Raw genomic sequence first — 12,566 nt, 5'->3', positions numbered from 1 at the left:
CAGAGGGCCTTACTTTTGAATGAACACGTGTGTGCTAAACAGGATGCAGTATGGGCGATGTGCTAGGAGCGGTGACGACATCACATTCACTTAGAGAGCTAGCCAGAGGTGGTTGTACTTTCCAACAAAGTATTGGAATTTGACCACGTTTACCCAATTAGTGGTGCTGCCTTTGTGTACCTGTACACCACATTAGGTTAGAGATCAAAAAGGTGCAAAACATCAAGATAATACCGGACTGCTGAGTAATGGGGTCTTTGAAGGAATTCCTGTTAAATGTCTCTGTTTTAAACACTTTTGCTTTAGAAAGTTACACACACTGGCCGATATGGAAGGGGTGTGTGCGTGCGTTATGTGTTTGATCTCAAACCTCCCCTAGGAAGAACGATTTATGCTTTTGTGCCTAGGGCTTCACAGTGCCTCTGGGAAGGGGGGCGGGGTTGTGTGAGGGCGCTTGAAAACTAGACCGTTCCTATTTGTAAGATTTTATCAGTGTTCTAAAGAAAAGCAACCCCCATCTGCTAGTATAATTATAATGCTGGCAAACAATCTCACGATTGTTTTTAAAGGTTTTACTGCCTTTGTTTAATTTATGACTGTATGCGTGCTTTAAAAATTAGCCCTATCTTTCTTCTTGGTTTGTTCGGAACCCTTTAAAATCTCTAGAAAAACTTTTCAGGTAGAAAACTCTCCCTGGAAGAACATATTTCTCAGTAGGGGGAAAAGACAATGTCAAATAAATTGCCATAGAATTGTTCCTGTACTCAGGTATTGTAGTGGACTGCTTGAATAAACCGTTTTTGGCCATACAGTAAATTTCATGTGACCCGTTTTGGAGACGTGGGCTTGGATTCTGTGAACGTGTCGTGCGCACACTAGGGAGCCTCTGCTGTGGTGCACGCTCCTTCTTGGACTAGCTCTTCCTTTTGGACAAGATCAGTGGTGTTCATTGAGCCCTTGTGCAGAACAGAAGTGCCAGTGCAGGAGGAAGCACACTCTCTGGTGTGCACAGAACCCATTCGTAGGATCACAGCCATAGATTTTACATGTAATAATCCTGTTAATTTAAATTGTAGAATGGGAAATCAGACTGCATTCTGAAATCAATCTTGAGGCTCTTCATTCTCCCTTGTCTTTAACTTGTAAACATCACTGGGTTGTCTGCATTTGCCTGGATGTCTATCTGTGACTCTTAATCTTTTAAAAACAAGATTGATGAACAAAGCATAGCTTTACTTGCTGGGGCAGCTGCTTTTTTTGTTTGTTTGGTCTGATCCCTTACTCCGCTTGCTTGATTAAAGTCCACCCTAGATGATACCATGGCGATCACACAGAAAGAGAAAGGTCAAGCATGTCATTTTTTGATAGCAAAAAGAGGTGTGTGAGTTGTTGCTGTTAAACCCTTCCCCTGTCTGGTGCATGTTTCCTGATAAATATTTTTCACCAAGTCAAGATTGGCTTCTGTTTTTGGAGCTTAGCTGAAGGAACAAACGCCTGGGGAGAAAAACTACTAGGAGGTATAAGGCATGGGTGTTTTTTGGGGGGAGGGGGTACATTTGATGCTCCCTCCCTCAACTCTTTTTGCCATTTCAAAATCAAGCCTCCCTCTTTCTGTATCACTTCTCTTTTGGCCTATCTTAAGATAGATCTTGTAGACGAAAAAGTTAAATGTAGGTCTGTAGCTTGCTGAATCTAACGGGGACTGTCTGAGAGTCATAACTTTCAGTGGGCCGTTTTGTGATGAGAAATGTGTGTTGTACCAATCGTGTGGTTTCTCTTTCAGACTAACAGGGATGCCAAAGGAAAAATATGATCCTCCAGATCCTCGCAGAATTTACACCATCATGTCAGCTGAGGAGGTAGCCAATGGGAAGAAGTCCCATTGGGCAGAGTTGGAAATCTCGGGTGAGCAGGGGTCACTGGGGGGAGTAGTTGTGAATTTCCTGCATTGTGCAGAGGGTTGGACTAGGTGAGGTCCCTTCCAGCTCTATGTTTTCTAAGAGTAGATTTAAAAAGTTACCCACCTGCCTCAAGAGGTTATGAATGGTTTAACACATACTTGATAGCAAGCCCATTGCTCTATGGCAAGTCACGATGCCTGACGTAGATTTGTTGGCCATCATTTGACTTAAGAGCCATTTGCAGTATTAGGTGATACGTGGACATCCTCATGAAACGCCTGAAAGGGTCACCTTATGATGGTAGGGGCAGAAGGCTTGTGAAGAGCTAGAGGTGTGAAAAGGGTAGGGGGCTGGAAAATTTGGAAGGGGAAGGTGATTTCCCTTCCCAGCTCACCCCAGCTGCCTTATTTTCCTTATTTTGCCCTGGCCTGTAATGGGAAGATGAGGAAAAAAACCCTGGGGAATCTTCTTCAGGGAGGGGCCATCGCTCATTGGTAGAGCATCTGCTTTGGACGCAGAAGGTCCCAGGTTCAATCCCCGGCACCTCCAGTTAAAGAAGCTGGCAGGAAGTGATGTGAAAGACCTCAGCCTGAGAACCTGGAGAGCTGCTGCCAGTCTGAGTAGACAATACTGGCCTTGATGGACCGAGGGTCTGATTCTGTAGATGGCAGCTTCATGTGTTCATGCAAAAGCAGAATGAAGTAATCTTTTAAAGCCCTATATAAGAACAGCGATTAAATGCCATCTTCGCACTCTTCATTTTAGGTAGAGTGCGGAGCTTAAGTACATCACTTTGGTCGCTAACGCACTTGACTGCTCTACACCTCAATGACAACTATCTGACTCGCATTCCACCTGATATTGCCAAGCTTCATAATCTGGTTTACCTGGATCTATCGTCCAACAAACTCAGAAGTTTACCAGCAGAACTAGGAAACATGGTATCTCTCAGGTGAGGAACGTTGTTGTCTTTTCCCAAAATAATAAGATTTTTCCTTTTTTTGGCTGCGATTTACAGTCAAAGCCAGAGTTAAACTCAATATTACTTTTTAGCTTAATTTGGCTTTAGATGTAAGACGGTGTCTTTTACTTGAAGCGTTAGAACCTTATTCCGACAAGTTTGTTTTGACTTCTCTCTGTGCGGGATTGCACGGTACCGTCCCCGTGTTCTGACGTTGTCATGTTGTGTGTTGCCTTGCCCTCGTCAGCAGCAGCCAATGACGTGGAGCGGAGGCAGGGGAATGGGCAGCGTGATGATGTCAGGACATGGGTAAGTTTGTCTACACATTGCAGAGTGTTCGGCTGGAAGCTGCCATTTTTTAGATAGGGGTCCCATTGTATCCTAACATGCGGCTCCACTCTGCGTGGGCTTTTGTGGTCAGGCTAATTTCCATGACCAAGCCTGTTCACAAACTCCACATAGAAGGTCCGCTGTTCGTAGAAGCTCTTCATCTTCTTCGTGGTCTCTGTGCATCACACCCTTGGGATACTCTGCGCCTGCGCTGACCTTCTCGGTACCGATAGCTAGCAAAAGGGATTTTCGCGCCTCTCCCAGGTCACGCGCCGGCTCCACTGCGCATGACCAAGGAGGGGCACGCAGATCCCGCCAGTTCTCTTCTGACCGCCGCGCTGGTAGGACGCCTTCTGCCTCGGTCTGCTAAGTACCAACTTTTTTTGCTAAACTTGCGTTTAGTTAGTTTCTCTTTCTTTATTTTTGTAGTTAGCATTTTTCTTTCGGTGTTTATTCTTTATTTTCGTTCCCCTCCCGCTGGCCTATGGCCCCGCGGTGGGGTTGTTTCAAACGGTGTAGGACTTGCGGCCTTAAAATATCCCCCACCGACGGGCACTCGCTTTGCCTCGTTTGTTTAGGGGAGTCGCACTGTGTCTCTAAGTGCAGACATTGCCGAAAGTTTTCGAACCAGACGAGAAAAAACAGAGCAGCTCGTCTACACTTGGCCCTGATGGAGAAGGCATTATCTCCACAGTCCTCTTCGCCGTTAGACACGTCCGGGCACGCCTCGATGTCTACCTTGGCTGCGGACACTTGTCCTCCCGTTCCGGGATCATCGACGTCGACGGTCGCAATCGATGCTTCGGCACCGAAAAGATCGACGCCGATAAAGGACCACCCCGTACCTTCCAAGATCCGGAAGCAGGGGTCATCCGTTGCCGTACCTTCCAAGATCCGGAAGCAGGGCAAAGACTCACAGCAGTCGAAGAAACCTAAAACGGACAAACCCAAAGTCCATAAGGTTTCGGCTAGTCAGGGTCGAGATCCCACGCAAGAACCTCACCCGATCGGTTCGGATCTCGACATCGACCTTACTCAACAGACAAATCAGTCGCAATCTGATATGTCGAGCCGTCAATCCTCTCATGCCTCCCCAGAACGTGGAGTCGAGGATCGGCACCGACCAACTTCTCCTCCCCTGACTTGGGATGAGAGGCAATGGCATTATTTGTACGGGAATCGATACCCATACCCTTGGGCACTCCCGATACCACCCCCACCTGAATGGGATCGTCAGTCGGTGTCATCCCGCATTTCGCGCTTTCAAGATCGACCATCGGTATCGAAGCAGTCGATACCGACGCATCCACCAGACCCGGTTGTGCCCCCGATTAACACACCGGCACCGTCTCAACCTGAATTACTCGAATCATCTCCAGAACCATCCAATGTATCCTCCGATTCAGATGGCTTTTCTGAACATATCGAGGATGTAGATGCACAGCCCACCTCGCAAGATGTGGAAGCGGATTTACCTATTTCTCCATCAGAGGATGTTAAGTCTTATGGAGATTTTATTCAACGCATGGCATTAGATCTATCTATGACTCCTACTCTCGTTGCCAGTTTTGTGGATGATAACGTTTTTGACATTATGCACTCTAACACTTCGCCCTCCGTGGCTCTACCAATGACAAAAGTTCTCTTGCAAACTACCAAGGACTTTTGGACTCGTCCAGCCTCCATTAATGTCTCTAATAAGCGTCTGGATCACATGTACAAGGTCCAGGAATCAGGGGCTGAGTTTTTATACACACATCCTAAGCCCAATTCTTTGGTCGTTTCCTCGTCCACGAAAGGAAAAGCGAGCCACTCTACTCCATCAGACAAAGAAGGAAAAAAGTTGGATTCGGTTGGTAGAAAATTCTACACTGTCGGTGCAATGGGCATTAAAACGGCGAACTATGCCGCCTGCATGGGCCGTTATCAATTCAATTTATGGAAGCGTTTGAATGATTTCCTCCCGCACGTGCCCAAAGAGTGCCAACCTCAGATTAAAAGGATTCAGAATGAAGGGATGGTCTTGGCTAGACACCAAATTAGTGCTGCCAAGCATTCCCTGGAATCCGCTAGTAAGACTCTAGCAACCTCTGTAGCGTTACGCAGACATGCCTGGCTCCGCTCTTCATCATTGCCATATGACACCAGATCCTCGGTGGAAGACCTTCCCTTTGAAGGTTCTGGATTGTTTAGCTCCACCACTGACACGGTTCTGCAGGAAATGGATAAGAGTATCAAGACGTCCAAGAGTTTGGGGATCTCCCCCACGACCAAATACTCGAAATCCAAGCAGTGGCCTAGGCAACCTTGGTCGACCAGGCAACCGTACAACAAATCACCTACGGATCAATGGCAAAGACCTCCCTCTCAGTCACGGTCTTTTCCCCCGAAAAATAAGGGACAATCGTCCGGTGCCTATAAGTCGAAATTCCCTAAGAATCCCAAACAGGGACTTTGACTTCAACCTTACTGCTCAGACTCGCCTTGCACCCTTCCTGCACGCATGGCTCGCCATTTCTACGGACAAATGGGTGCACTCTATAATAAGAGATGGCTATCTCATAGAGTTTTCTCTGACTCCCAAAATCTCCCGTTTTATCAGAACCCCGGCGTCTCCTGCCCTGCTACAGGAGGTACAATCGCTGACACAAAAAAACGCTATAGAGAAAGTCCCGATGGCGGATTGTTGCCGCGGGATTTATTCCAAATATTTCACGGTCCCCAAGAAGGACGGAGGACTTCGTCCAATCATGGACCTTCGTTTTCTCAATCGGTTCATCATTTACAGAAAGTTTCGCATGACCACGTTGCAAAGCATTTTACCACTCCTGTCTCCAGGGACTTGGATGGTCACTTTAGATCTCAAAGACGCTTATTTTCACGTCTCCATCCATCCTCGTCACAGAAAGTTCCTCAGATTCGCAGTCGGGGAGGACCATTACCAATTCAAAGCCCTTCCATTCGGGCTCTCTACCGCCCCCAGGGTTTTTACGAAGGTAATGGTGGTTGTCGTCGCTCATCTTCGCCTTCAGGGCATTCAGATCTTTCCGTATATAGACGACTGGTTGATGGTGGCAGATTCAAGAGAATGTCTCCTTCAGCACATCACCATCACATTGTCGGTCCTATCCTCCCTTGGAATTCTGGTGAATTTACAGAAATCCATGCTGCAACCTGCAACTCGCGTGCAGTTCATAGGAGCTGTCATAGACTCCCTAGCCACTCGGGCGTACCTTCCTCGCCAACGGGCAGATACCATTCGTCTGGAAATTCAACGTTTGTTCCAGTCCAACGTGACATCAGCGGTCCACATTCAGCGGATCTTGGGTCTCATGGCAGCCACCACTTCCGTGATCGAATATGCACGCCTTCGCATGCGCCCGTTGCAGCTGTGGTTTCTAAAGAAATTTCGCCCTTCCATCCATCCTCCGAGCCTTCAACTGGTAGTGCCTCCGCAGGTCCTCGTCTCCCTGCAGTGGTGGCTCGTGGACACCAATCTGTTGGCGGGTGCACCGTTCCAACCGATCGTTCCCGTAATGTCCATCACCACAGATGCCTCCCTGTGGGGTTGGGGTGCTCATACAGACGACACTTGTGTGGGTGCTCCATGGCAACCCCTTTGGAAGAGTCATCATATCAACTATCTGGAACTGCTGGCCGTAAAATTTGCCCTCAGATCCTTACTCAGACAGGTTGTAGGAAAAGCTGTGTTGATTTTTACGGACAACACAACTGCGATGGCTTATATCAATCGCCAGGGCGGGACCGTGTCCAGGTCCCTTTGCAGGCTAGCTATGGACATATGGGAAGAGTGCCTTCATTGGAACATCACTCTCCAAGCTGCCCATCTGCCAGGAACTTTGAACCAACAAGCGGATTTCCTGAGCAGAGGGGGAGCATCGGACCACGAATGGGAGTTGAACTCAAAGTATCTCCTTCCTCTTTTTCAACATCTGGGACATCCCCACATCGATGTTTTTGCAACTCGATTGAACAAGAAGTGTCCCAGGTTTTGCTCCAGAGCGGGGTTGGACCCTCTGTCAATGGGGGACGGTCTGTTGATGTCGTGGGCTCACGACTTTCTATACCTATTTCCTCCGATTCCGCTGCTCCACAGGGTGCTTGTGAAAATACAACAGGACAAGCCCCATTGTCTCCTGGTAGCCCCCTGGTGGCCTCGGCAGGTGTGGTTTCCGACACTGCTGCGGTTAGCCAAGGGATCCTTCGTACACTTCCCGCAGGAGTTGGATCTCCTCCAAGCTCAGGAAGGCCAGGTCCTTCACTACGATCCTCTGAGTCTCAAGTTGACTCTATGGGAAATACGCTTTCAGTGATGGATGACCGTATCAATGAGGTCCTGTTGAATTGTCGTAAACTGTCTACTAGGACGTCTTACGCAAAGAAGTGGGATTTATTCCTACAGTACTTGAGTTCTTCCAATTTACCTCCTCCGCCAGTGGATTTGAGGTCTATTTTTGCGTTTATTTTGTCCAGAATGGACTTGGGACTCAGTTTTTCTTCAGTTAAGGTGTATTTAGCTGCGGTGTCAGCTTTTCATCCATCTATTGATGGGTTTTCAGTTTTCTCGCATCCTCAGACGAAACAGTTTTGTAAAGGTCTTATTCGCCTGTACCCTCCCCGTCGTTCTCCGACTCCGGCCTGGGATTTGGCTTTAGTTTTGCGGTTTTTGATGGGAAAACCCTTCGAACCACTGGCCACTTGCTCTCTAAAGTTGTTATCGCTCAAGACTGCGTTTCTGGTGGCCATTACTTCTGCTCGTCGAGTCAGTGAGTTGTCCGCTCTACGGTGTGATCCACCATACTTGAATTTTTCCCCTCAAGGGGTGCCGATGTGTTTGGACATCTCCTTCTTACCGAAAGTCGTTTCGGAGTTTCATCTACGTTCAGATATAGTTTTGCCGTCATTTTTCCCGTCTCCTGCCAATGAAGAGGAGCGGAAATTGCACTCTCTGGATGTTAAGAGAGCGTTGCTGTTTTATTTGGGCAGGACTAAGTCTTTTCGCCAGTCTCCAGCTTTGTTTGTTGCTCACAGTATGCCCTCCCTGGGGAAGAAGATCTCTTCCCAGACGCTGTCCAGATGGATTGTGGAAGTAATCAAGCTATGTTACGCTTTGGCTAAGAGACCTCTTCCAGGTCAACTTCGTGCCCACTCTACAAGGGCGGTGGCGGCTTCCACAGCGTTCCTGAGAGGGATGCCATTGGAGGACATCTGCAACGCTGCGACTTGGGCTACTCCGCTCACCTTCGTGAAGCATTATGCCCTTGATGTCCGGTCTACTCGTCGTGTGGCGTTGGGTCGGTCTATTTTGCAGACGGCGCAGGTGTAGGGCCTCGGCCCCTCCTCCAGGTAAGAGTTATTGCTTGCTATTCTCCCAAGGGTGTGATGCACAGAGACCACGAAGAAGATAGACAGGTTGCTTACCTGTAACTGGTGATCTTCGAGTGGTCATCTGTGCATTCACACCACCCGCCCTCCTTCCCCTCTGCTCTCGGCCCTTCATCTTGTTTCTTTGAAGGCTGTTGGGCGGCGGTCAGAAGGAACTGGCGGGATCTGCGTGCCCCTCCTTGGTCATGCGCAGTGGAGCCGGCGCGTGACCTGGGAGAGGCGCGAAAATCCCTTTTGCTAGCTATCGGTACCGAGAAGGTCAGCGCAGGCGCAGAGTATCCCAAGGGTGTGAATGCACAGATGACCACTCGAAGATCACCAGTTACAGGTAAGCAACCTGTCTTTTTTGTAGATGACTAAATGGCCTTGGAGAAATAGCTGCACTTTTTTTTTTTAGGGCAGGCGTTGTCTTCTAAAAAAAAATCTGTGCAACAAAATCTCCATGTTCAGAGGCAGTAAATGTCTCAATAACAGTGCAAGGAGGCAACAAAGGGGAAATCCTTGGCTTCTATGCCCTGTTGTTGGCCCTCCAGAAGAACTGATTGGCCACTGTGTGAGACAGGATGCTGGACTAGATGGACTACTGGTCTGACCCAGCAGGGCTCTTCTGATGTTCTTATCAGGGGAAGGCCTCGGCCCCTATGCCCTGTTGTTGCCCATCAAGAGGAACTGGCTGGCCGCTGTCAGCTGGGCTAGGTGGACTACTGGTCTGACCCAGCAGGGCTCTTCTGATGTTCTTATCAGGGAAAGGCCTCTGCCTCTCTGCCCTGTTGTTGGCCCTCCAGAAGAACTGATTGGCCACTGTGTGAGACAGGATGCTGGACTAGATGGACTACTGGTCTGATCCAGCAGGGCTCTTCTGATGTTCTTATCAGGGGAAGGCCTCGGTCCCTATGCCCTGTTGTTGCCCATCAAGAGGAACTGGCTGGCCGCTGTGTGAGACAGGATGCTGGGCTAGGTGGACTACTGGTCTGACCCAGCAGGGCTCTTCTGATGTTCTTATCAGGGAAAGGCCTCTGCCTCTCTGCCCTGTTGTTGGCCCTCCAGAAGAACTGATTGGCCGCTGTGTGAGACAGGATGCTGGGCTAGGTGGACCACTGGTCTGATCCAGCAGGACTCATCTTATGTTCTTATCAGGGAAAGGCCTCTGCCTCTCTGCCCTGTTGTTGGCCTTCCAGAGGAACTGGTTGGCCACTGTGTGAGACAGGATGCTGGACTGGATGGACCACTGGTCTGACCCAGCAGGGCTCTTCTGATGTTCTTATCAGGGGAAGGCCTCGGCCTTTCTGCCCTGTTGTTGGCCCTCCAGAGGAACTGATTGGCCACTGTGTGAGACAGGATGCTCAACTAGATGGACCGCTGGTCTGACCCAGCAGGGCTCTTCTGATGTTCTTATGACTGCTCCTTGCCTCTCCTCCTCTCCTGCTCTGCCTGAGCTCCCTTTTGAGCATAACTGAAATCAGAGTCTGTTGTATCCAGATAAAATACCACTGTCTAGCTGAAGGAATTCCAGGATGTTTCATCTACTCTTGGGGTACAGCTAAACAAGATGGTAGGAGATCCCTGATCAGATTTCCACTGTTGGTGGTGTTGGCTTTTTTTTTTTTTAATGGTATGCAACCTGAGGGTTTTTTTCCCTGCTGAGCATGCATAGCAGCTGAGCTGAGTATGAGCGTGCATTTAAATGGGATAATGGAGATGGCATGTCAGCCCATCCACTCCTCTCACACATGTGCATGCCCACACCAAGTTGCTATCAAGTTTTTAAAAGCCATGCACAAAATTTCTTGGCATCATGTCTTATGCAACCTTTATTACCTGACTCTCCTTGGGTCACTGAACTGTTAACCCACCAGAAAGAGGACTCCTCTTTATTGTATTACAGATGAAAGAGAGGTTAGTCAAGAGTCCCATCGTGTTGCCAAAATAAGCAAGAGTCATGTGGCACTTTAAGGATTTGGTGATGTTTTTAATCAAGCATAAATATTTGTGGACTGCATTGGAATAAAATGTTGTCATTCCGTAACGTGCCACCGGATACCTTGCCTTGTTTTTGCTGTAGCCGACTAACCCAGCTAGGCCTCTGGAATTGTCATCAGGAGGGTGTTGGAAGGTGTTTAGGTTTCTGCTGACTTTTAACATGCAAAGAAATCAGAGACCTTTGAATGATCCTCCCCAAATCATTGTTGTTTATCCCGTGATCGTTCTTTTGAGACTGGGCGTGGCCTTTGTGTATGGTTAGGGTGTAAGAAGACGAAGAAGAGATTGGATTTATACCCCACCACCAATGTTCCCTCTAAGCTGAGTTTGTGTGAGCTAGCTCACAGTTTTTTAACCTCCGGCTCACAGTTTTTTGTCTTAGCTCAGGAAGGATGGCTCCAGAGCAAACAGTAGCCAAATTGCTCGCTCACAACTTTAATGCCAGTAGCTCACAAAGTAGAATTTTTGCTCACAAGACTCCACAGCTTAGAGGGAACATTGCCCACCACTACCCAAAGGTGTCTCAGAGTGGCTTACAAACTCCTTTCCCTCCCCCTCCCCACAACAGACACCCTGTGAGGTAGGTGGGGCTGAGAGAGCTCTGACAGAAACTGCTCTTTTTCAAGAACAGCTCTTATCAGAACTACGACTTGCCCAAGGTCATCCAGCCAGGTGCAAGTGGAGGAATGGGGAATCAAACCCTGTTCTCCCAGATTAGAGTCCACGCACTTAACCACTACACCAAACTGGCTCTGAAGGCAAGTTGTTTTCTGATGCATGCCATCACGTCCCTTCACCACCAGTGGGAAAGGCCTCAGGGACCCTAATCGGGTGGAAAGGTGGCGTAAAAATGTTTTAAATAAATAAGGCTGCTGCCCCTCTTCCTGCTCAGAGAAATATTAAAAATAAAGTTGGTAACTCTCGAGGTATTTGGATTCACATGACAAGTTTTCTGTTTAAGCTGATATCAGTAATACGTTCTGTTTTTTAGGGAATTGCTTTTAAACAACAATTTGTTACGAGTTTTGCCTTATGAACTTGGTCGGCTCTTCCAGCTGCAAACACTAGGTTTGAAAGGTAAGATATCAACATTCATAAATTTTAAAACGGCATCACAGTTTCTGTGCCCTCTCCCCCTCAGCCCCCCCCCCCCAACTTTTCTTCCTGCAATTTTTAATCAAATAAATGGGGTTGTTTTCAATTGGGAAGTGCCGTCAGTGGATTTCTTGGCCCTCTGCTTTTATTTGATATTCAGTAATAAGCTTTATCCTGAATTAACTGCATCTTTCCCTTTTTTGTTCTTTTGTTTCTTTTTTGTTTTCATTGTGCCCTTGAACATAGACATTCTGCTATATTCTGCCCAGGCCTTTCTGGCTTTGTTCGGTGTAGCGGTTAGGAGTGTAGGCTCTAATCTGGGAGAACTGGGTTTGATTCCCCACTCCTCCACATGCAGCTGCTGGTGTGACCTTGGGTCAGTCGCAAGTTCTCTGATAGCTGTTCTCTCAAGGGCAGTTCTCTCAGAGCTCTCTCAGCTCTCAGTGGGGAGGGGAAGGAGATTGTAAGCCACTCTCAGACTTCGAGGGAAGGGCGGGGTATAAACCCAATCTCTTCTTCTCCTTTGTTATTATTATTAACTCCTCTCTCCCCCCCCCCCCAGCAGATCCTACAAGATAGTTTCAGGTGTTGGTCTGCAGTAGAAGAACCAGGGGCCAGTAGCACCTTAGACTAACAAGATTTCCAAGGTTTAAGCTTTTGAGAGTCAAAACTCCCTTCCCTCCTACCTGACGAAGGGAGCGTTGACTCTCAAAATCTCATACCTTGGAAGTCTTGTTGGTCTTGACAGTGCGATGGTGCCTACAGAAAGAACAGCACCAGAAGTTCCCTTTCTCAATTGCCAGCAGGTGTGCCTGAGTTCTGCTCTTTGTATTGTTAAGGACTTGAAAGCGGAGAGGGCACAGCGTGGTTCGTGCTGAAGCATGTCCTCTTTC

General features: G+C 48.2%; 1 protein-coding gene across 1 annotated transcript in view; it reads left to right on the top strand.

Moving 5' to 3' along the window:
• Positions 1-12,566, top strand: part of CNOT6L (CCR4-NOT transcription complex subunit 6-like) — a 74,170-nt gene that overhangs the window by 34,891 nt on the left and 26,713 nt on the right. The window contains exons 2-4 of the mRNA XM_015421256.1: positions 1,784-1,905; positions 2,667-2,853; positions 11,570-11,655. Coding sequence (XP_015276742.1) covers positions 1,794-1,905; positions 2,667-2,853; positions 11,570-11,655 — 385 coding nt within the window. The 5' untranslated portion in view covers positions 1,784-1,793. The remainder of the gene's footprint in view (positions 1-1,783; positions 1,906-2,666; positions 2,854-11,569; positions 11,656-12,566) is intronic.

Source organism: Gekko japonicus, unplaced genomic scaffold (genome assembly GCF_001447785.1).
Source record: "Gekko japonicus isolate JY-2015 unplaced genomic scaffold, Gekko_japonicus_V1.1 scaffold644, whole genome shotgun sequence".
Classification (NCBI taxonomy): domain Eukaryota; kingdom Metazoa; phylum Chordata; class Lepidosauria; order Squamata; family Gekkonidae; genus Gekko; species Gekko japonicus.
The sequence above is the reverse complement of the archived record's forward strand: the minus strand, read 5'-3'. Positions and strand labels throughout refer to the sequence as shown.